This window comes from Erythrolamprus reginae, chromosome 1 (assembly GCF_031021105.1).
Source record: "Erythrolamprus reginae isolate rEryReg1 chromosome 1, rEryReg1.hap1, whole genome shotgun sequence".
Taxonomy (NCBI): Eukaryota; Metazoa; Chordata; class Lepidosauria; order Squamata; family Dipsadidae; genus Erythrolamprus; species Erythrolamprus reginae.
The window spans coordinates 86,509,918-86,532,007 of NC_091950.1; the positions used below are offsets into that span (position 1 = coordinate 86,509,918).

The 22,090-nt window shown below is 41.0% G+C and overlaps 1 protein-coding gene across 1 annotated transcript in view; it reads right to left on the reverse strand.

Moving 5' to 3' along the window:
• The window catches only part of LOC139170415 (cytosolic phospholipase A2 epsilon-like), a 61,223-nt gene extending 41,896 nt beyond the window's left edge, over positions 1–19,327 (reverse strand). Inside the window, exons 1-4 of the mRNA XM_070757638.1 lie at positions 19,255–19,327; positions 9,742–9,878; positions 5,217–5,348; positions 1,807–1,847 (exon numbers count right to left, since the gene is read on the reverse strand). Coding sequence (XP_070613739.1) covers positions 1,807–1,847; positions 5,217–5,348; positions 9,742–9,878; positions 19,255–19,327 — 383 coding nt within the window. The remainder of the gene's footprint in view (positions 1–1,806; positions 1,848–5,216; positions 5,349–9,741; positions 9,879–19,254) is intronic.
• Between the last annotated feature and the right edge of the window lie 2,763 nt (positions 19,328–22,090).

A 22,090-nucleotide genomic window follows, 5' to 3' on the forward strand; every position in this document is an offset into this window, starting at 1 on the left:
GACATTTTCCTCCCCGCACCGCATGCAAGCACCATCCATAGAAAAAGATAAGGCAGGCAGCGGGCAGGGAAGCGTTCCGGCCATAAGCAGCAAAGCCGGTGCTTATGGCAGGGGGGCAGCAGGCAGGGAAGTGCTCCGGTTGTGAACAGCAATGCCAGTGCTCATGGCAGGGGGTGGTGGGCGGGGAAATGCTCTGTCCGTGAGCAGCAAAGCCAGTGCTCATGGCGGGGGGGCCATGGGGGGTAAAGCGCTCCAGCCACCAGCAGCAAAGCCGCAGCTCGCAGCAGGAGAGGCAGCAGGCGGGCAAACGGGGAGGGCAGGTGGGGGAGATTACTTACCTGCAGGCTGCTTCTCACTACTTTCAGCTACTTTGCTTCTGCGCATTAGCAGAAGCAAAAAGCCAGGAATTGTGTGTCCTCACGTGAACTTCTGTGCTGAAGCATGCAACATGCACGCACGTTGTGCAAGTGTGTGCACTCCCAGCACCATTCCGGTGGCACCGGGAATGGTAGCCCGTCGCTGGTCAGACCTCATAATAATTTAATTGCTGGCATAAGCAGCACATGTATTTAATTTGTCCTGGATTTCCCCAGGCAGAATTCTCAGATATTTTATTTATGTTTCAAGGAAATGCTTAAGTAAGGAGCTGTTGGAACTTCTGAGGTTGTTTCAACCCAACAACTACAGCCCACAAGGTTTGCAATTCAGGAAATCATGTCTCTGTATGAACCCTTTGCCCTTTGTCATTGGTCCATCAGCCAAGATTGTATGCTGATTAAAATGCTTGGCTTGTGCCAAGGAGTTCTAGGTTTATCCTTGTGGAAAATCATTGGATAGACCATCACTTTAGAAGATTGCTCAGAAGGCAAGAGGAGTGGCATAGTAAAAGGTATTAGTGTATTGACTTAGCCTCTTTGGGGTGTGATGTCACTTTATTTATTTATTTATTATTTATTTATTATTTAGATTTGTATGCCGCCCCTCTCCGTGAGGGCAGTATAAAGGCAAAGGATCTTGGGAAATTGGGTGTCGAGTTTCAATGTCGTTCAATGGAAGAGATGTGGGGTGTGATTGAACAAGGCTTTAAAACCATTATTTTTGTCTCAATAAAATTCATTCTCTGCTGGATGCTTGTTGCCAGGACTCCAGTGAGCAAAATTCATATGTTTAAATGATAAATGGACTTTGTTATCTAAGGCAGTGTTTCCCAACCTTGGCAACTTGAAGGTATCTGGACTTCAACTCCCAGAATTCCCCAGCCAGCATTCGCTGGCTTGGGAATTCTGGGAATTGAAGTCCAGATACCTTCAAGTTGCCAAGGTTGGGAAACACTGATCTAAGGAATGCTGATTAGTGCTGAGTTTTGCGCCTTTCCCGGACATTGTTTACATTTAGCTCCAAAGAGAAATAACTCCTTTTTCCTGGCCTTTTAAAATCTGCTTTTCGTTATGTGTCTTTATATCAATAAAAGGTATGATTTATTCATAAAATAAAGGATTTTTGAGTCAGGAGTTTCGCTCCAAGGGCTGTGCACAGAACACTGTATATAATCACAGAATCATTGATGGAGACCCATCCTTTGCGAAAGAGAGCCGGGGTGAATATTGTAATAATAAAGGAAGGCTGAAGGGAGATGGGAGGTACAATTGCCAAGATGCCCACATACTCCATGCCAGGATATCAGGCAGAGGCATGCAAAATCAGGCAAGTTCTATCCAATATCTAATGTTACCCTATCCATATTTTCCATGCAGACAGAGAATCTTTTTTATGTTATGAATTCTTAAGAGTCTAGGACGTACTTACATATTTTCCAGACTAAATTCTACTTCCAGATTTTCTTGAATCTATGAAAAGAATAATGCATTATTTCATTATGACATATATGGAATTATCTCCAGAAAATGCAATTACATAAACTCTTGTAACATGCAATGATATATTAACTTCTTGTAATAGGATATCTTTTCTTTCACAGCTACCACATTCCAGATTTAAGAATGAACAGTATCTAGTAGTTAAGTTAAATAAACTGGTGGCCCTTTTAATATTCTTTCTACTGTCCTGCGTCTTCATTTCATTATGTGGGTATTGTACTCATTTTAGCAGGATGATCCTATCTGATTCCTGCTATCACTTACCCCAGAATTAAATTTAAATATCTTGGGATATCTACAACATATTGAAGGAGTTCTAGCGAGGACATGGTGAATAGACATCCCTAAACAGCAGGGACAACATTATGGCTGAATCGGTGATAGGATACTGGAGTCAAACTGCAGAAATCACTCTGGGGAAAGGAGAGATCATGAGAGCACCCATATATAGTCTGAACAACTGCTACTCATGAATAGATGACAAGAATTAATGTTTCTGTGGACACTTCTGTGTTGTGAGGGTGTGAGCTGAGGGCTTTCATCAAACTCATAAGCTAACAATACTACAAAGGATGTTTAAATTGAACCAGACCTCATCTCTTAATCACTTTTGGAATTACCTTTTTATTGTTTCTAAAATATTGAGAATGCTCAGAATCTGTAATGAAATGATTTCTGAATTTGAACAAAAAAACTCAGAAAAAATATTTTTGAAGTAAACAGCAAAGAGGTAATTATAGCATTGGTTTTGGAAAGTTATAAACCAAGATTCCAGATAGATATGAAATAAAATTACATGGATCCTTTACAAAATTACATGAATCCTTCACATGGAAAATGCTTTTTTAAAAACCTCTAAAAATAGAAACATAAAAAGTTGGGATATTGATGTTTGTTCAGTAGAAGTAATTTGAAGTAACTAAAGATTGCATCAACTAAAGATTACATCTTTAGAGAGGAGTGGCATATAGATAGATAGATAGATAGATAGATAGATAGATAGATAGATAGATAGATAGATAGATAGATAGATAGATAGATAGATGATAGAGAGAGAGAGACAGAGACAGAGACAGAGACAGAGACAGACAGACAGACAGACAGACAGACAGAGACAGACAGACAGACAGACAGACAGACAGACAATAAATAAATAAATATACATACATACATACTGGATCCATTTAAGGATATCTGGAAACAATGGATTCAGACATTAAATATAAAATTATCTGCTATTTTAGGTAAATAGAATGTAAATGATGTTATGGAAGAGAAACAAGTTCTACTGGAAAAGACTGCAACTAATTTAAATTTGGATTTGGAAATGAAAAGTGACAATAATTATATAGACTGCTATGAAATACTGGATGTACAAAAAAATAATTGGCTGTGGCTTCAATAAGGGCATACATATAATAAACCAGCCAAGTATTGGATGAAAAAGCCTGCTAAAACATTAAAGAATTCTGTGACACAAGAGGCAAAAGAAAAAAAATGAAAAGAAACCAATTTCTATTTGAAGTTAGTAAAAACTAAAACTGTATGGGAAAAGGGAGGAGCAATATGAAGTAACAGAATAACAAATAGAAGGAACCTACCCCAAGCTCAAACAGGAACCCCTATATCATTTCAGACAAACCCCCTTCTTAAAACTCTCCAATTTTGTAGCACCCACAACTTCCAGAAGAAAATCGTTTAATTGATTAAATGTTGGTTTATTTTATCAAGAATAGATATATTATGATCTCTAATAATGAATGGACTTGTGCTACCTAGGAGTGAATGAAGAACTTTTAAATTCCAGTTTATTTTGTACTTTAAGTCTTTTTGACTAGCATTAAAGAAGATTTTCCCCCCGCTGTTATCTCTTAATGGATTTTGGTTCTCTTTGCTTAATTGTAGATAAAGGATGAGATATAGAAAAGAAAGAAGGAATTTAAAGGATTATAAGGTTTCTTGGATTAAGATTAAAATAGATAAAATGTTCTTTTTGGTAACTTTTAATGACTTTTGCTAATTAGGATAGAAGGTTTTAAAGCTTATGGTGAGAAGATGAGATATGGGATGAAGAAAGTTTTTCTTATTTTTAAAGAGAAGTTGATAAGTGGTTTAAAATGTATGTGTGTTGTGATGAGTCACTCACTTTTCTCCCTCTATTATATAGGTTTTCTTTTTATAATATTATATATTATAATATTATATATAAAATGAGTATTGTAGCTATTGTTATCTATAAAACCTGTAACCTTTAATAACATTAATATATTAAAAGGGATGTCTGCAGGTTTGTTTTCACTACACCTGAATCCAGTATAACCACAATTGGAATCAATTCACTGATGTTTGAGTATCATTTCTAATTCATTCAAACCAAAACTCGAGTCACCTGCCCTTCCTAGCCTGTTGTGCTTGAGGGGTGAGATGGGTTGGTACAGAAATTCAAATCAATTCAATTCAATTCAATTTATTAGATTTGTATGCCGCCCCTCTCTGAAGACTCAGGGCGGCTCACAACAACGATAAAAACAATATTATAATGGCACAAATCTAATATTAAAAGAAATAACTAAAACCCTATCATATTAAAACCAGACAACACATACATACCAAACATAAATTATAAGGAGCCTGGGGGAAAGGTGTCTCAACTCCCCCATGCCTGGCGGTATAGGTGGGTCTTGAGTAGTTTACAGAAGACAAGGAGGGTGGGAGCAGTTCTAATCTCCAGGGGGAGTTGGTTCCAGAGGGCCGGGGCCGCCACAGAGAAGGCTCTTCCCCGGGGCCCCACCAGACGACATTGTTTAGTCGACGGGACCCGGAGAAGGCCAACTCTGTGGGACCTTATCGGTCGCTGGGATTTGTGCGGTAGAAGGCAATTCCGGAGGTACTCTGGTCCAATGCCATGTAGGGCTTTAAAGGTCATAACCAACACTTTGAATTGTGACCGGAAATTGATCGGCAGCCAATGCAGGCCACGGAGTGTTGTAGATACATGGGCGAATCTAGGAAGTCTCACGATGGCTCTCGCGGCCACGTTCTGCACGATCTGAAGTTTCCAAACAATTTTCAAAGGTAGCCCCACGTAGAGATCATTGCAGTAATCCAACCTTGAGGTGATGAGGGCATGAGCGACTGTGAGCAATGACTCCCTGTCCAAATAGGGCCGCAACTGGTGCACCAGGTGAACCTAGGCAAATGCCCTCCTCGCCACAGCCGAAAGATGATGTTTCCATTAAATCTGTGTTCATTTCTTCCCATTCCCCCACTAGTAAAAGTCAACAGTTTTGTTGTTTCTTAATTATGTCCTTCCTTTGAGCAGCAATTCTGCCCCCTTACCTTTGGATCCAATGGAAATGTGAGGCAAATTGTTTCTCCAAGCTGAAGTTTAGCAACATCAAAGAGAACAGTGATGGGGTGGTCATCCAAAAGGCAATGGTTTTCATAATGAATGATCAGCTCCAAAATATTCTGAGAAGAGAAGGAAACTTAAATCATCAGATTTTGAATTTAGACCATCAAACCAAAAAGAGAGTAACAGAAGAGTGGTCAGACTTTTCATACATAAGAAGGTAATTTCACTTTCATTACAGAACTTCACTTATGGTTTAAGATCAAAGTATGTATTAGGACTGTAAGTCTGTCAATTCTAAGTTTGGGGAAGGAAGCATGACCTTTAAAGCCCTACATGGCATTGGACCAGAGTACCTCTGGAACCGCCTGCTACCGCACGAATCCCAGTGACCGATAAGGTCCCACAGAGTTGGCCTTGTCCTGGTCCCATCGACTAAACAATGTCATTTGGTGGGCCCCAGGGAAAGAGCCTTCTCTGTGGTGGCCCCGGCCCTCTGGAACCAACTCCCCCTGGAGATTAAAACTGCCCCCACCCTCCTTGTCTTTCGTAAACTACTCAAGACTCACTTATACCGCCAGGCATGGGGGAGTTGAGACACCTTTCCCCCAGGCTTTTTTATACTTTGTTTTATGTTTGGTATGAATGTGCTGTTTGGTTTTTTAAATAATGATAGGGTTTTATATGTTTTTTAATATTAGATTTGTTCCACTACTATATTGTTTTTATTACTGTTGAGAGCCGCCCCGAGTCTTCGGAGAGGGGCGACATACAAATCTAATAAACATAACATAACATATAGTTGATTCTTACATTATATATAAAAGTTACATTTACTCCTTGATTTATCTTTCAGTTATAATTCCACTATAGCATTTTAAATTGTCAATGGCCTCTTTGCAAAAGAATTTTATCAAGGAACTTCAGATGGCATGTATCATTATTGATGTCCAATATTCCCTATAATCTTTAAAGACAAATTTCCCATGCTGTTAGAAACTAAAGCTTCTATTCTGGCACCTTGGACATATTTTTACAATCCGACCAATCAGGTATTTACAGTAGGGGTGTCCCTCTGACCTTCCTGCCAATCAGCTTAAAGCTCTGTTGGGAGAATTGGTGCTAGACTTATGGTTGGGGATCACCACAACATGAAACGGATGTCCAAGTGCCGCCTCTATGTTGGTTGAGGCAGGCAGGATTCCCTTGGGTACCATTTGTTGGGGGTCAAGGGAAAGGGAGGGTTTTGCCTTCTCTTTCTGCTCGAGATCCCCATGTGCAATTGGTGGACCACTGTGTGACACAGAATGCTGGACTCTATGGGCTTTGGCCAGATTCAGCATGGCTCTTCTTATGTTCTTGTGTTCTTAAGAACTGTATTAAAGGATCACGGCATTAAAAAGGTTGAGAACCACTGCTAGAAAATTCCTGGAAGCTTGGCATGCAGATGAATCAGCCACATAGAGGCACGTTGGCATGTAGACAAATAGTACATGTTTATTAATTAAATGTATATGTGACACACACACCCATCTCATTATCTCTAGTAGGTAGCTCTGGTGATTTACACACCATTCAAAAGAAACAATAAAAAAGCAAAAAAAAACAAATCATGGCACTTCTTGGAAATCCAAACACCTACTTGCCAGCAATCAACACTCAGATAAGCAGGGATTAAGACCAGGAGGAACATCAGGCAAACACAAGAGCACGCAACAGATTCAAACTTAATATTAACCACTACAAACTTGACTGTAAAAAATATGACTTTAACAATCGAGTTGTCGAAGCGTGGAACTCATTACCAGACTCAATAGTATCAAACCCTAACCCCCAACATTTCTCCCTTAGACTATCCACAATTGACCTCTCCAGGTTCCTAAGAGGTCAGTAAGGGGCGTACATAAGTGCACCAGTGTGCCTTTCGTCCCTTGTCCAATTGTCTTTCCTTTATCTCATATATCATATATATTTTCTTCCTTTCATATATCTTCTCCTCTATTTTATATTTTTCTTTATATATATTACCTCATGTCTTTTCCCTTCTATGTATTGTGTATTGGACAAAATAAATAAATAAATAAATAAATAAATAAATAAATAAACAATAAAAAAACTACGAACTCAGGCAAGGCAGTGGCCCACATCCTAATCAAGGAATTACCAAGGAGAAAACTACACCCCCACCAACACAGATAGAATAAGCTATTGTACATAAGCAGAGAGAAAAACCCACTCCCCTCTGGCAATGAAGATATTATCTAGTCACGTAATGAAACATCTGCAGAAAAACAACTCAGAATTTACCAAAAGCATACTATTATTACCCAATGTCTACTAGTTTATATGGAAACATTAATATAATATTTGAATGATATGAACTCTAAGCTATGAAGAAATAAAATTATCTGTGTGCTATGGTAATTTCTGCTTAATAAAGCAAGTGAAGGATGGGTAGGGTAGGCAGGTTGCACTTGGTAATTGTAATAATTTGGTGGAGAGGAAAAAAGAGAATGTTCTTCCTTTGCACGTTTTCTTCCAACTTGCATAAAGTTGCCACAGGATTCCTAATTGTGACAACAAAGCAAACATACTTTTAAAAAGTGTGAAAAAGTGTGTCTTTTCCCCCACATCAAAAATTAAATTAACATCCCTTAGCAATAAATGCCAGTTTGAGATGTCTTTTTAACTCAGTTGTATAAGAATTGGTTTTTTGTTATGCAAAGTTTATTAAGTTTACGAATATCACAACTTTTCCTACCTGTTGTCATGAAAGGAATTTTAGCAGCCATCTAAATAAAAATGTATGTAACAAACCAGGTGACTCAACTATTTTAAGAGGACTTCAAAATAATCTCACTTGTAAATGATTAAAATCCCTAAGATAGACATATTTTCATTCAGCAATGCTATTTCTCTTTATGAAAACCTTCAAGAGCCAGCTCTTTCAACAAGCTTTGGGATGCAATGATTTGTGATCCCACTTTTGATTTTGACTAATGCTTGTAGAATTATGATGCTTCCCTATTGTGAATTCATAAAACTTATTTCTATTCTTTTTCCTGCTTTGTTATTCTACATGTAGAGTTACTATGCTGGTTGATGTAACTTATAATTTGTCTAAACAAGTAACCAAAGTGGCTAACCCAGTGGTAAATTATAAAATGGGGAAAAAATGAAATAACAATCTGTCAGAAACATAGAAACATAGAAGTCTGACGGCAGAAAAAGACCTCATGGTCCATCTAGTCTGCCCTTATATTATTTTCGGTGTTTTATCTTAGGATGGATATATGTTTATCCCAGGCATGTTTAAATTCAGTTACTGTGGATTTATATACTATGTCTGCTGGAAATTTGTTCCAAGGATCTACTACTTTTTCAGTAAAATAATATTTTCTCATGTCAGATGGTTAAGCTCTGCCTTATTCAAATCTTTGCCATTGTAAATGTTTTTACTTTAATTTGCCCTATATATATATCAGCGATGTCCAACCCTATCACCTTTGCACATCAATGGGAGATGACGGAAAGGGATGATTCTACATGAGTGGCAGATAAGTCAATGAGCAGCTCCATTTGATCATCCCTTCTCACAATGCATGCATAGAAGCAAAAAGAGGGCAAAAGTTGTTGAAATTTCACCTGCACAAGCGTCCTCGCGTGAGATTTTGCTTTGGGCGCATGTGCAGAAGCGAAATCTCGTGTGGAGGTGCACGCAAACATGTCATGCGTGCGCAATGCCGGGCCAGCCTCCGGAACCCATCAAAAACCGCTAACGGATCGTTGATCCCAGCCATAGTGGATGGGGCCCATCATTGTCCCGGGGGTTGGGAACGCAGCCTGTTATCCATATATAAGGATATGTCAACTGATGAAATATGAATCCTAAAATTACCCTTTAGTAATGCTATGGGTAGTTCTCAATTTACGACTATGGGTAGTTCTCAATTTATGACCACAAGTTAGTCCAAAATTTATCTTGCTAAGTGAAATATTTGTTAAGTAAATTTGCCCCAATTTACGACTTTTCTTGTCCCAGTTGTTAAGAAAATAGTTTCATTTTTTAAGCTAGTAACATGGTTGTTAAATAAGTCTGGATTCCCCTTTGACTTTGCTTGTCAAATGATCCTAAAAGGTGATCACATGATCCCAGGATACTGCAGCCAACAGAAATATGAAGGAGTTGCCCAGTGTTTGAATTCTGATTACGGAATCAAGGGGATGTTGCAATGGTCATATGTGTGAAAAACAGTCATAAATCACTTTTTTTCAGTGCCATTGTAACTTTGAACGGTCACTAAATGAACTGTTATAAATAAAGGACTAACTGTTTATTATCATCCAGTTGCTATACCACTGTTATTAATAACTGCAATGTTGTATTTACCAAAAAAAAACCCAAACCATTGTTAAAATGGATGAATGCCTCTTTACAATTGAATATTGAATGTAGGAATCTGAATGTAGTTCAGGAACTCAAAGAGTAATATTAATCTGTTTGTGTCTTACTTTGACTTGATTCTGTATCCTGTAGCAGAAGGTTTCATTCCATACTGGATCTTTACAGTCCTTAATGTTCTTTGTCCGAGCAGTTTCAAATGAAGCTGATGGCAGGAACAAGCTCACAAAGCAGTCAGAATGGCTAACTGTTGGGTTTTAATTTTGTTTTTTTTAGAAAGAAGTGATTAATGCGGCATTCCTAGAAGACATACTATCATTAAAGTTTATTTTAATCCCTGACAAGATCATATACACATACATATAACCAAGATTACAAAGAAACCAAGCCCTTTTTTAACTAGATCTAATTTCTGAATTCACAATGACTGAATGAACATTAAAGTTTATTTATTTATTATTTATTTATTACTTAGATTTGTATGCCGCCCCTCTCCGAAGACTCGGGGCGGCTCACAACACGTGGAACAAATCATAAATAATCTGACAAATTTAAAATATTTAAAGATTTAAAAAAGACCCCATATACTAACAGACATACACACAAGCATACCATATATAAATTAAACATGCCCAGGGGAAGATGTTTCAGTTCCCTCATGCCTGACGGCAAAGGTGGGTTTTAAGGAGTTTACGGAAGGCAGGAAGAGTAGGGGCAGTTCTAATCTCCGGGGAGAGTTGGTTCCAGAGGGCCGGTGCCACCACAGAGAAGGCTCTTCCCCTGGGGCCCGCCAACCGACATTGTTTAGTTGACGGGACCCGGAGAAGGCCCACTCTGTGGGACCTAATCGATCGCTGGGATTCGTGCGGCAGGAGGCGGTCTCGGAGATATTCTGGTCCAATGCCATGAAGGGCTTTAAAGGTCATAACCAACACTTTGAATTGTGACCGGAAACTGATCGGCAGCCAATGCAGACTGCGGAGTGATGGCGAAACATGGGCATACCTAGGTAAGCCCATGACTGCTCTCGCAGCTGCATTCTGCACGATCTGAAGTTTCCGAACACTTTTCAAAGGTAGCCCCATGTAGAGAGCATTACAGTAGTCGAACCTCGAGGTGATGAGGGCATGAGTGACTGTGAGTAATGAGTCCCGGTCCAGATAGGGCCGCAACTGGTGCACCAGGCGAACCTGGGCAAACGCCCCCCTCGCCACAGCTGAGAGATGTTTTTCTAATGTGAGCTGTGGATCGTGGAGGACGCCCAAGTTGTGGACCCTCTCTGAGGGGGTCAATAATTCCCCCCCCAGGGTGATGGACGGACAGATGGGATTGTCCTTGGGAGGCAAAACCCACAGCCACTCCGTCTTATCCGGGTTGAGCTTGAGTCTGTTGACACCCATCCAGGCCCCAACAGCCTCCAGGCATCGGCACATCACTTCCGCCGCTTCGTTGACTGGGCATGGGGTGGAGATGTAAAGCTGGGTATCATCCGCATATTGATGATACCTCACCCCATGTCCTTGGATGATCATAAATCCATAGATAGAACTACATAAGCACTTTCACTATGTCCATTCAATGCATAGAAATTGATATATGGGCTCTAAGAGTATGTTTATTTTACAAGTGCCAAAAATATCATATGCATCATGATATCAACATACAAGTGGCATAAATGGAGTACATTATATAATTTATGTGTTAATATAATGCTTGTGACCTCATTTGCTGTCCTTTCAAGATACCCTTGTCTGCAATGTTTACATAAAATGCCTATACATTATACTGTACATACATTGTTTCTAGTTATTTCTAAAAGTATAAGAAGTTCTAGGAAAAAGCAGCTCTATGGCAAAAATGAACTTTGCTACAACAGGATGACATCTTTACTCTATTTTATTTACCAGTGAACATTTACAGATATTACCTTTATCTACAATTCCCTGTCTTTATATTGTACAGCTATTGAAATTGCTTTTAATATACAGTGGTACCTCTACCTAAGAACATTTCTACTTATGAACCTTTCTAGATAAGAACCGGGTGTTCAAGATTTTTTTGCCTCTTCTCAAGAACCATTTTCCATTTACAAACCCAAGCTTCCAAAACTGTAACCGGAAAGGCAGGGAGAAACCTCAATGGGGCCTCTCAAGGAATCTCCTGGGAGGAAACAGAGCTGGAAAAGGTGGGGAGAAGCCTCTGTGGGGCCTCACAAGGAATCTCCTGGGAGGAAACAGGGTTTCCCCAATCACACACATTATTAGCTTTTACATTGATTCCTATGGGGAAAATTGTTTCTTCTTACAAACTTTTCTACTTAAGAACCTGGTCGCGGAATGAATTAAGTTCATAAGTGAAGGTACCACTGTACTGTAGTACTGTATAGACAATTATCTTGCTTCTTTGGCAGCTCATCTAAGATTAGGAAATTCAATCAATCAGATTAAACCCTTCATGGCATCGGACCAGAATATCTCCGAGACCGCCTTCTGCTGCACGAATCCCAGCGACCGGTTAGGTTGCACAGAGTTGGCCTTCTCCAGGTCCCATCGACGAAACAATGTCGTCTGGCGGGACCCAGGGGAAGAGCCTTCTCTGTGGCAGCACTGACCCTCTGGAACCAACTCCCCCCAGAGATTAGGATTGCCCCCACCCTCCTTGTCTTTCACAAACTCCTTAAAACCCACCTCTGTCATCAGGCATGGGGAAATTGATTCCCCTGGGCCATCTCGGTTTTACGTGTGGTCTGTATGACACGTATGATTGTTTTTATATTAAGGGTTTTAAATTGTTTTTAACTATTGGATCTGTATTGTTCTATTGCTGTGAGCCGCCCCAAGTCTTTGGAGAAGGGCATCAAATAAATAAATAAATAAATAAATAAATAAATAAATAAATAAATAAATAAATAAATAAATAAATAAATAAATAAATAAATAAATAAATAAATAAATAAATAAATAAACAAACAAGGAAGGAAGGAAGGAAGGAAGGAAGGAAGGAAGGAAGGAAGGAAGGAAGGAAGGAAGGAAGGAAGGAAAGAAAAAGAAAGAAAGAAAGAAAGAAAGAAAGAAAGAAAGAAAGAAAGAAAGCTGGAAAGGATCTTGGAGGTCTTCTAGTCCAGCCTCCCGCTCAAGCAGGAGATATTTTCAGACAAGTGACTGTTCGGATGGAAAGTTGTTCCATCCGGTTAATTGTCCTCACTGTCAGGAAGTTTCTCCTTCATTCCAGGTTGCTTCTCTCCTTGATTAGTTGTAGTTCCCAGGCGTTTAATCAGGCGGGCATTGCTACTTACCACCGCTGCCCTAATGACGCGCATTCAGTTCTGCATCGCCAGCATAAACGCGCATGTGCCCCAGCGAGATTTTGCTTCTGCGCATGCACAAGAAGCAAAATCTTGAGAGAGGATGTGCAAGTGCGAGACATCAGTGATTTTTTTTGCTTCCGCACAGGCGTAGAAGCAAAAAAATGCTGAAATCTTGCGTGCCCAAGCGTGAGATTTTGCCTCCTGCACATGCGCAGAAATCTTTTTTGTAAAGTGGTGACCAAAACTGAATGCAGTATTACAGGTGTAGCCTTACCGAGGCTTTATAAAGTGGTACTAACACTTCACACGGTTTTGATTCTATGCTTCTGTTTATGCAACCAAGGATTTAATTAGATTTTGGCGGCTACTGACTCTTTTTTAAGTGTTTCTAGATGTTCACAGATATGGTTTTTTATTATTTTTCCCAGTACCTTCCTAGGTATTGATGTTAGGCTGATTGGTCTGTAGTTTTCTGGGTCTGTTTTTTTCTTCTCTCTTTCCTTTTTTGAAGATGGAAACCAAATCTTCCTCTAGCGCCCATAACTTAAACCTTAAACTGTCTATTGTTGACCGCACCCCATTCCCAAGAGGTCTGTAAGAGCACCAACATGCCTGCCATCTCTGTTCTATTTTCCCTTTTTTTATTTGTATCCTTTTCATGTATTCAAAATCATGTTTATACTTTTATATTATCTTATATCTGCTTAACAAACAAACAAACAAACAAACATCAGCTCTTTCCCAATCCCCTGGTAGTTCTTTTTTTAAAGATATGGTACAATGGTTCTGAGATAATATGTGCCAATTCCTTTAGGTTTTGGGGTGTAATCCCTCAGGTCCCAGTGATTTATATTTATCAAGGTCAGGCATGTGTTCTCTTAAGATTTTCTTGCTTGTTTTAATTTTTATTTCTAGTCTTTACATTAAAAAAACGTTTTTTGTGTGTCAGTAACTGCTTGATAAAAAATAACACTGGGGAACAGCGATTTCGTTGTCTTAAATCTGTGACTTTTTTTAAACTAACTTTTGGCCTCTGAATTCAAAAATAACCACAGTTTTTGTCTATCACATCGACTTTTTAAACATAGAAACATAGAAGACTAACGGCAGAAAAAGACCTCATGATCCATCTAGTCTACCCTTATACTATTTTTTGTATTTTATCTTAGGATGGATCTATATTTATCCCAGGCATGTTTAAATTCAGTTACTGTGGATTTACCAACCACGTCTGCTGGAAGTTTGTTCCAAGGATCTACTACTTTTCAGTAAAATAATATTTTCTCATGTTGCTTTTGATCTTTCCCCCAACTAACTTCAGATTGTGTCCCCTTGTTCTTGTGTTCACTTTCCTATTAAAAACACTTCCCTCCTGAACCTTATTTAACCCTTTGACATATTTAAATGTTTCGATCATGTCCCCCCTTTTCCTTCTGTCCTCCAGACTATACAGATTGAGCTCATTAAGTCTTTCCTGATACGTTTTATGCTTAAGACCTTCCACCATTCTTGTAGCCCGTCTTTGGACCCGTTCAATTTTGTCAATATCTTTTTGTAGGTGAGGTCTCCAGAACTGAACACAGTATTCCAAATGTGGTCTCACCAGCACTCTATACAGCGGGATCACAATCTCCCTCTTCCTGCTTGTTATACCTCTAACTATGCAGCCAAGGATCCTACTTGCTTTCCCTACTGCCCGATCGCACTGCTCACCCATAACCTCAAAAGTCATACAAATTGTGCATATAAAGGAAATGAAAGTAGTAAACTTACCAAATATAATGTTTACAAAGAATAATTTCATTCATACAAAGACTATAATAGTTACTGCAAGTTAAATTGTAGTCATACAAATAGTTGTGTTTTTTTTAACCGAACAGTAATTATATATATTAAGGTGAGTTTTTTACTTATAGCCTTTTTTGGAGTGTTTAATCTGTGGACATTCTTGCTTAATGCTCCTACAATAGTCGGCCAACATATCTACATCCATCTACCTTGATACCATGCCTTCATGACTTTCAAATCTTTGGAGGAATCACTCACCCTGCTCATCACTGAATGCAACACAATTTTCCAGGAAGTTAGCAAGATGGCTATGACAAAAATGCAATTTGATGCTCATCTTGCCTAATTAACTATATTATATATATAAGGTGTAGAGAACAAACTTGACGTGGTAGAAAACTAACTGCAGTTTTGAAACCAACATGCCTAATTAACTATAAAAAAAGTTAATTAACTCAAAATCAAACTCAACAGAAACTGTTCCCCAGAATAATGCATTGACTGTTCTCTTTCTTTCTTTTTGCAGTGCACGCAGAAAAGAATTCTGTTCACTCAACAATCCTCTTGAGAGAGAGTACTTTTAAATGAATTAACAATAGTGTTGGGCAAACCCAACGAAGTTCGGACGAACTTGGCAGCGGAGTTCGGGTAAGTTCGCCGAACCCAAACCCGGACCCCAACACTTCTGGCCCCGCCCTCCCATCTTCCACCAAAGCAGCCCGCGGCCGCCTGTCTCCTTTTATTTCTTACAGAAAAGGCTCAGACAAAACAGGAGAGTTAAGGAGGAAATAAAGCCACGGGCCAGGAAGGAGTCTCTGTGATGTCAAAGCCCTGCCCCCGGAATCCCCTCGTGGGTGGCAAGCAAATGGGATTCCCTGCCTCCTTTTGCTTGCAGCGCTATTCCCGAGGCGGGGAAATTTTGGGCTCGGAGGCAGCCCGGCTCTCCTCCCCTGTTGTGCCCATTGCCCAGGGCAGCCTTAGTTCACCCCTCAAAGGCATCCGACTGATGTGCAAGAAGTGTGGCATGCTGATCTGGGACGAAGCCGCCCAGGAGTGGAGGAAGCACTGGGGTTACCGCCGAGCTGGCAGCGACCCCTCCTGTGACTGGCTCTTGGAAGTGCCCGACTCGGCTGACCCCAAGGAGGACCAGTTCACCAAGCGGCACCACGAGAAGCTCAAGTGGGTGGCACACAATGAGCTCAACTGCCTGAGGAACCTGGCACACACCCAGCGGGGCCCCATGTCTGCCGACCTCCACCTGACGGGCCACCAAGACCGGGCTGAGATGAGCCGCATTGCTGCCCTGGCTCACGTCTCCACCACCTCCCAGGGCCACTTCCAGCCTTGCCTGCCTAAGGAGCCCACCGTTGCCCAGACCAACACAGCCGGCAGAAAGAAGCAGTGCTCCCAGCCACTGCTGGGGGACCTGGAAGGGGAGAAGAAGTGACACCTGAAGCTGACCCGCAGCCTGAGTAGCAAGAAGCTCACTCTGGGGCACCCCCAGCTCAATCTTCACCTTCTTCTGTGAACTGGATCGAGCTGGAGGCGCCCCATTCATTCCCTGTGATCGGTTCACTTTTGTCTTCTTTTACTGTAGCCACCACCACTGAGGTTATCTGGGGCCGGCGGTGGCGGCTTTGAGGGCTAATCCCAAATCCAGGAGCTCCCTGCAGATTTCAGACACTTACACTTTTGTCCAGCTCGATCTGGACAAAAGCTCGATCTGAGTCAGAGCCCTCCCCACCTCCCCCTCCCACCCACTGCCCGCTTGAAACTGCCTCCCGAGCCTTCTTGCCCGGCAGGAGGTGAAGCACTGGGGGGGAAGTGTCAGGCTCCATCAAGCGGGCGATGGCTGGGAGCCTCCAAAATAAGAGACAACTAGGGGCAGGGATTTTCGGCAGCTCCCGGCCATCACCTGTTTGATTAAGCCTGACACCTCCCCTCCCTCCCTCCCTCCTCCTCCTCCCATCTCCCACCTCCCTCCCAGTCTCCCGACTGGCCGACAGCTCCCCAGAGTTCACCTTCCTCTGCCACCACTGGCATCCGGCTCCTTCTCCTCCTCTTCTCAGAAGATGATAGCTGGACAGCAGCGCTGAGGCTGGGGGAGTGGGGGGGGGATTCCCCTGTCCCTGCCTCTGCCCCCAAAAACTTTCAAGGAGGATGGAAGCCCCAGCTCTCAGCCATTGCCCATTTGATGGAGTCTGACACCTCCCCCCCAGCCTCTGCCGCCACCCAGCTGTCATCTTCTGAGAAGAAGAGGAGAAGGAACCTTAACTTCCTTATTGATTTAGTCCAACGTTGGCAACTTTTAAGACTTCTGGACTCCAACTCCCAGAATTCCTCAGCCAGCTTGGCTGAGTCAGAGCCCTCCCTGCCTCCCCCTCCCACCCCCACCCACCCCCAGTGTTCGATCGAATGCAGAACCTGAAAATGGACTTTTTAAAAAGTTCATGTTCATGTTCGGTATGCCGAACACTGCAATGTTCGGCACGGACCTGAACTATACAAGTTCGGTTCGCCCAACACTAATTAACAATTAAAATGTTACCTTCCTAATAGTATTATGGCTTTTATTCTGCTTGTTGCATTAAACTTTCTATAGACTATTATGGACTTTGTTTCCTTTTCTGTTTTGTTTTTGCTGGCCTAGTTCCAGCCTATGATTTGGAAGATCATAATGACTTAATGAATAATAATAACAAAAACTATCTAGCTAGCTTGTAGAAATTGGATTTGAAACAATCGATGCTTGCATGCAAAAGGGAAGCAAATCCTTTAGTCAGATATCAACTTTTCTACTGGAGTAATTAAATCACTTTTTAATATTTTGGACAGATTATAATAGTATTCAAAACTGAAGAAACCTCTGCAGGGTCTAGTGCCTGCATATTAACAAACTGGTGCAGAATTATCCATAAGCAGGAGGATTTTTAAAAAATCATGACCATGGCTATAGCTATGTAATGGAAGCCCCATCTCCTTTTATTTGTATTATTTGTGCATGCAGGACATGTTAAAAAGAGACAAAGCTTCAATTGCATGATCAAATCCACAATCTTTGCCTTTTTTGACCATCCCCACCCCACCAGTGACGGGTTCCTCCCAGTTTGGACTGGTTTGCCTGGTTCGGTTGGTGCCAACCTGTGGGCACCACCATCTCTGTTTTTAATTTTTTTTTAATTTTTTAAAAAAAATTAAAAAGTTTTTCTGAGCATGTGCAGAAGCCGAGTTTCTAGCACTGCACATGTGGTCACCATCTTGATTTTGGCTCTTTAAAAAAAAAATTCCCCAGATTTTTCAGCATTGCGCAAGGAATCAAATTGGCATGAAGGTAAATTAGAACCTACTTCTGCACCCCACCCTTTAAAACACACACGTCTAGATGGAAAGAGAGATGCTTCCCTGAGAAATGGGACTTTTCAACATGTTTCCTCTGCTACTTCTTCATTGAACTAGATATAGGAAGCGTCATTTATATATACGCAACTTGCTACATTCAGAGAATTTACACAGTAAAGTTGCAGAATGACTACATGGGTCAAAAAAAATGAGTTTGAAGATAATTAAGTTTTTATAATATAAACAAATAAGTAATTTGAATTTTCATAGGACATGTAAAACTTATTCTTCCCTCATCCTAAATTTTGTCTTTCAGAGGCAATTAACCTATGACCTATAAAGCCCTTCATGGCACCGGACCAGGATATCTGCAAGACCGCCTTCTGCCGCACGAATCCCAGCGGCCGGTTTGGTCCCACAGAGTTGGCCTTCTTTGGGTCCCGTCGACTAAACAATGTCATCTGGCGGGACCCAGGGGAAGAGCCTTCTCTGTGGTGGCTCTGACCTTCTGGAATCAACTCCCCCCAGAGATTAGGACTGCACCCACCCTCCTTGCCTTTCGTAAACTCCTTAAAACCTACCTCTGTCGTCAGGCTTGGGGGAACTGAGACATCCCCCCCTTGCTTATGTAATTTTGTGCATGATGTGACTGTGTGTATGTATTTTATCTATTGGGGGTTTTTCTTTTTAGACTTTTTAATGTAAAACTATTATTTTAGATTTTAATTATTAGATTTGTTACCATGTATTGTTTTTATCACTGTTGTGAGCCGCCCCGAGTCTACGGAGAGGGGCGGCATACAAATCTAATTAATAATAATAATAATAATAATAATAATAATAATAATAATAATAACAATAACAACAACAACAACAACAACAACAACAAAAGAAATCTCTATAGTCTGGATTAACCTTTCAATGCAAACATCTTTTAGAAATGTATCATGTTGAATAATTTTCTATAATCTGTTTGAAACACACTTTACAGGAGAAGGGAAGCAATCTAGAAATAAAATAAGGAAAATTAAATTCTTCTGAAATTGCATACACCTTCGCACTATAGTAGTAACGGCATTACATTACATTATAGTATTTTATTCAATGTGAGTAAAGAGAGAGAGAGAGCAAAGTAGTGGTGAGTGCCCAGTGTACCAAATGGAATCTTTAGAAATGGTAGAATACTCACATAAATTGCCTTTTTGTAAATTGGTTATTTGTATGATTTTCACAGTCAGCAAACTGCAAGATGCCTTCTCCATCTGCAGAATAACAGCAAATAGAAAACAGTTACCGCTCTGTGCCCATCAACCCTTGGTCAACTACTGCAACTTCTCAAAAGGCGTTTAATCAGAAAGACCTGGAGTTAAAATCAGATAAGACATTCAGCCTAGAGCAGGGATGGCGAGTCTTTTTTGTTTCGCATTCCGAAAGGGGAATATGTGGATATGCTAGCATGCGTGCACACGCCCACATTACTCTTCTCCCCCCCCCCCACGCATGGTCAGTCCATAATAATAAACTTCCAGCCCACTGCAACAACATAGCCAAGAAGGCTTCAAGAGTTGTAAACCTAATCCTACGTAGCTTCTGCTCTGGCAATCTCTCACTTCTTACAAGACCTTATAAAACTTTTGCCAGACCCATCCTCGAATATAGTTCATCTGTTTGGAACCCATATCGTATCTCAGACATTAACACCCTTGAAAATGTCCAAAGATGCTTCACCAGAAGAGCCCTTCACTCCTCCACTCGAAACAGAATACCCTACGAGACTAGACTTTCAATTCTGGGCCTAGAAAGCCTAGAACTAAGACACCTTAAACAAAATCTAAGTATTGCCCACAAGATCATATGCTGCAACGTCCTGCCTGTCGGCGACTACGTCAGCTTCAACCACAACAACACAAGAGCACACAACAGATTTAAACTTAATATTAACCGCTCCAAACTTGACTGTAAAAAATATGACTTCAGTAACCAAGTTGTCGAAGCGTGGAACTCATTACCGGACTCCATAGTGTCATCCCCAAACCCCTAACACTTTACGCTTAGATTATCTACGGTTGACCTATCCAGATTCCTAAGTGGTCAGTAAGGGGCGAGTACAAGGGCACTAGAGTGCCTTCCGTCCCCTGTCCTATTGCTCTCCTATATCTCCTATACCTTTCTTCTATTCCTATATCTCTTCTTCTATTCTTTCATTGATATGTTCTATTCCTATAACTTCTCTTCCATTCTTTCTTAGATATATTTTACTATGAGTTTATAGAGAACCTCTATATCAGTGGTTCTCAACCTTTCTAATGCCGCGACCCCTTAATACAGTTCCTCATCTTGTGGTGACCCCCAACTATAAGTTTAGCGCCAATTCTTCCAAAAGATCTTTAAGCTGATTGGCAAGAGGTCAGAGGGACACTTCCCTGTAAATGCTTGATTGGTGGGATTGTAAAAATATGTTCCGAGATGCCAGAATAGAAGCTTTAGTTGCTAACACCATTGGAAAATTGTCTTTTCCCATGGTCTTAGGCGACCCCTGTGAAATGTTCGTTTGACTACAAAAGTGGTCCCGACCCCAAGGTTGAGAACCACTGCTCTATAACCATCATAGTGTATTTTACTATGTGTATACCCACTAAAACCCTTGTTGTGTATTGGACAAAATCAATCAATAAAAAAAAAATGTAAAATAAAATTTTAAAAGTATCTTGCAATGGCTAAAGACATACTATATCCAAGGATTCATTTCTTGATTAATGGTTAAAAGGAAACTAATTAGACAAATATTGTGTCAAACAGGGAAGACGGCAATCTTGGGCATGAAATCAAAGTCCACCCCTCAGTACATGCATGCAATGCCAAACAAAAGGGACAGGACTTCAGCCATGGTGTTGCAGCCATCATCTTGCCCTTTTTGAAATACACACCCTCCAGATGTACAGTATAAGGCATTAATTTGTGTGTGGTCAAAAGAATTCATTGAAAATGTGGATTCCTTGTACTGTATATAATTATTGATTTTTCTTGATCAATTGGGAAAGTAGAACTTTCGGGTTCACAAGGGAAGAGATTGTGTTATAAGCAATACTAGCAGAATAACAGAGTTGGAAGGGACCTTGGAGGTCTTCTAGTTCAACCCCCAGCTCAAGCAGGAGACCCTATACCAGTGATGGAAAACCTATGTCAACTAAACAATGTTGCTTGGCGGAACCCAGGGGAAGAGCCTTCTCTGTGGCGGCCCCAGCCCTCTGGAACCAACTCCCCCCAGAGATTAGAATTGCCCCCACCCTCCTTGCCTTTCGTAAGCTGCTTAAAACCCACCTCTGCCACCAGGCATGGGGGGACTGAGATACTCTTTCCCCCTAGGCCTTTACAGTTTTATGCATGGTATGTCTGTCTGTATGTTTGGTTTTTATAATAATGGGTTTTTAACTGCTTTTAGTATTGGATTATTATTATATGCTGTTTTATTATTGCTGTTAGCCGCCCCGAGTCTCCGGAGAGGGGCGGCATACAAATCCAATAAATGAATGAATGAATGAATGAATGAATAAATAAATAAGGTGGCACATGGAGCCATATGTGCTGGCATGCAAGCCTTTGTCCTAGCTCCGCTCCAATGTGCATGTGTGTGCCAGTCAGCGCATTTTTGGCTGGCACAGAGGCTCTGGGAGGGCGTTTTTGGCTTCCAGAAAGCCTCCCAGTTGGGGGGGGGGATGGCAGAGGGCATTTTACCCTGCCCTGGTTCCAGGGAAGCCTTTGGAGTCTGGGAAGGGCAAAACCTGAGCCTACTGGGCCCACTAGAAGTTGGGAAACAGGCCAATTTCCAACCTCCAGAGGGCCTCCAGGGGGCTGGGGAAAGCTGTTTTTGCCCTCCCCGCGCATTGAATTATGAGTGTAGGCATTCGTGTATGCACGATAGCATACACACATGCTCTTTTGGCACCCAAGAAAAAAAAGTTTCACCACCAATGCCCTATACTATTTCAGACAAATGGTCGTCCAATCTGGAGCATCCACAATTT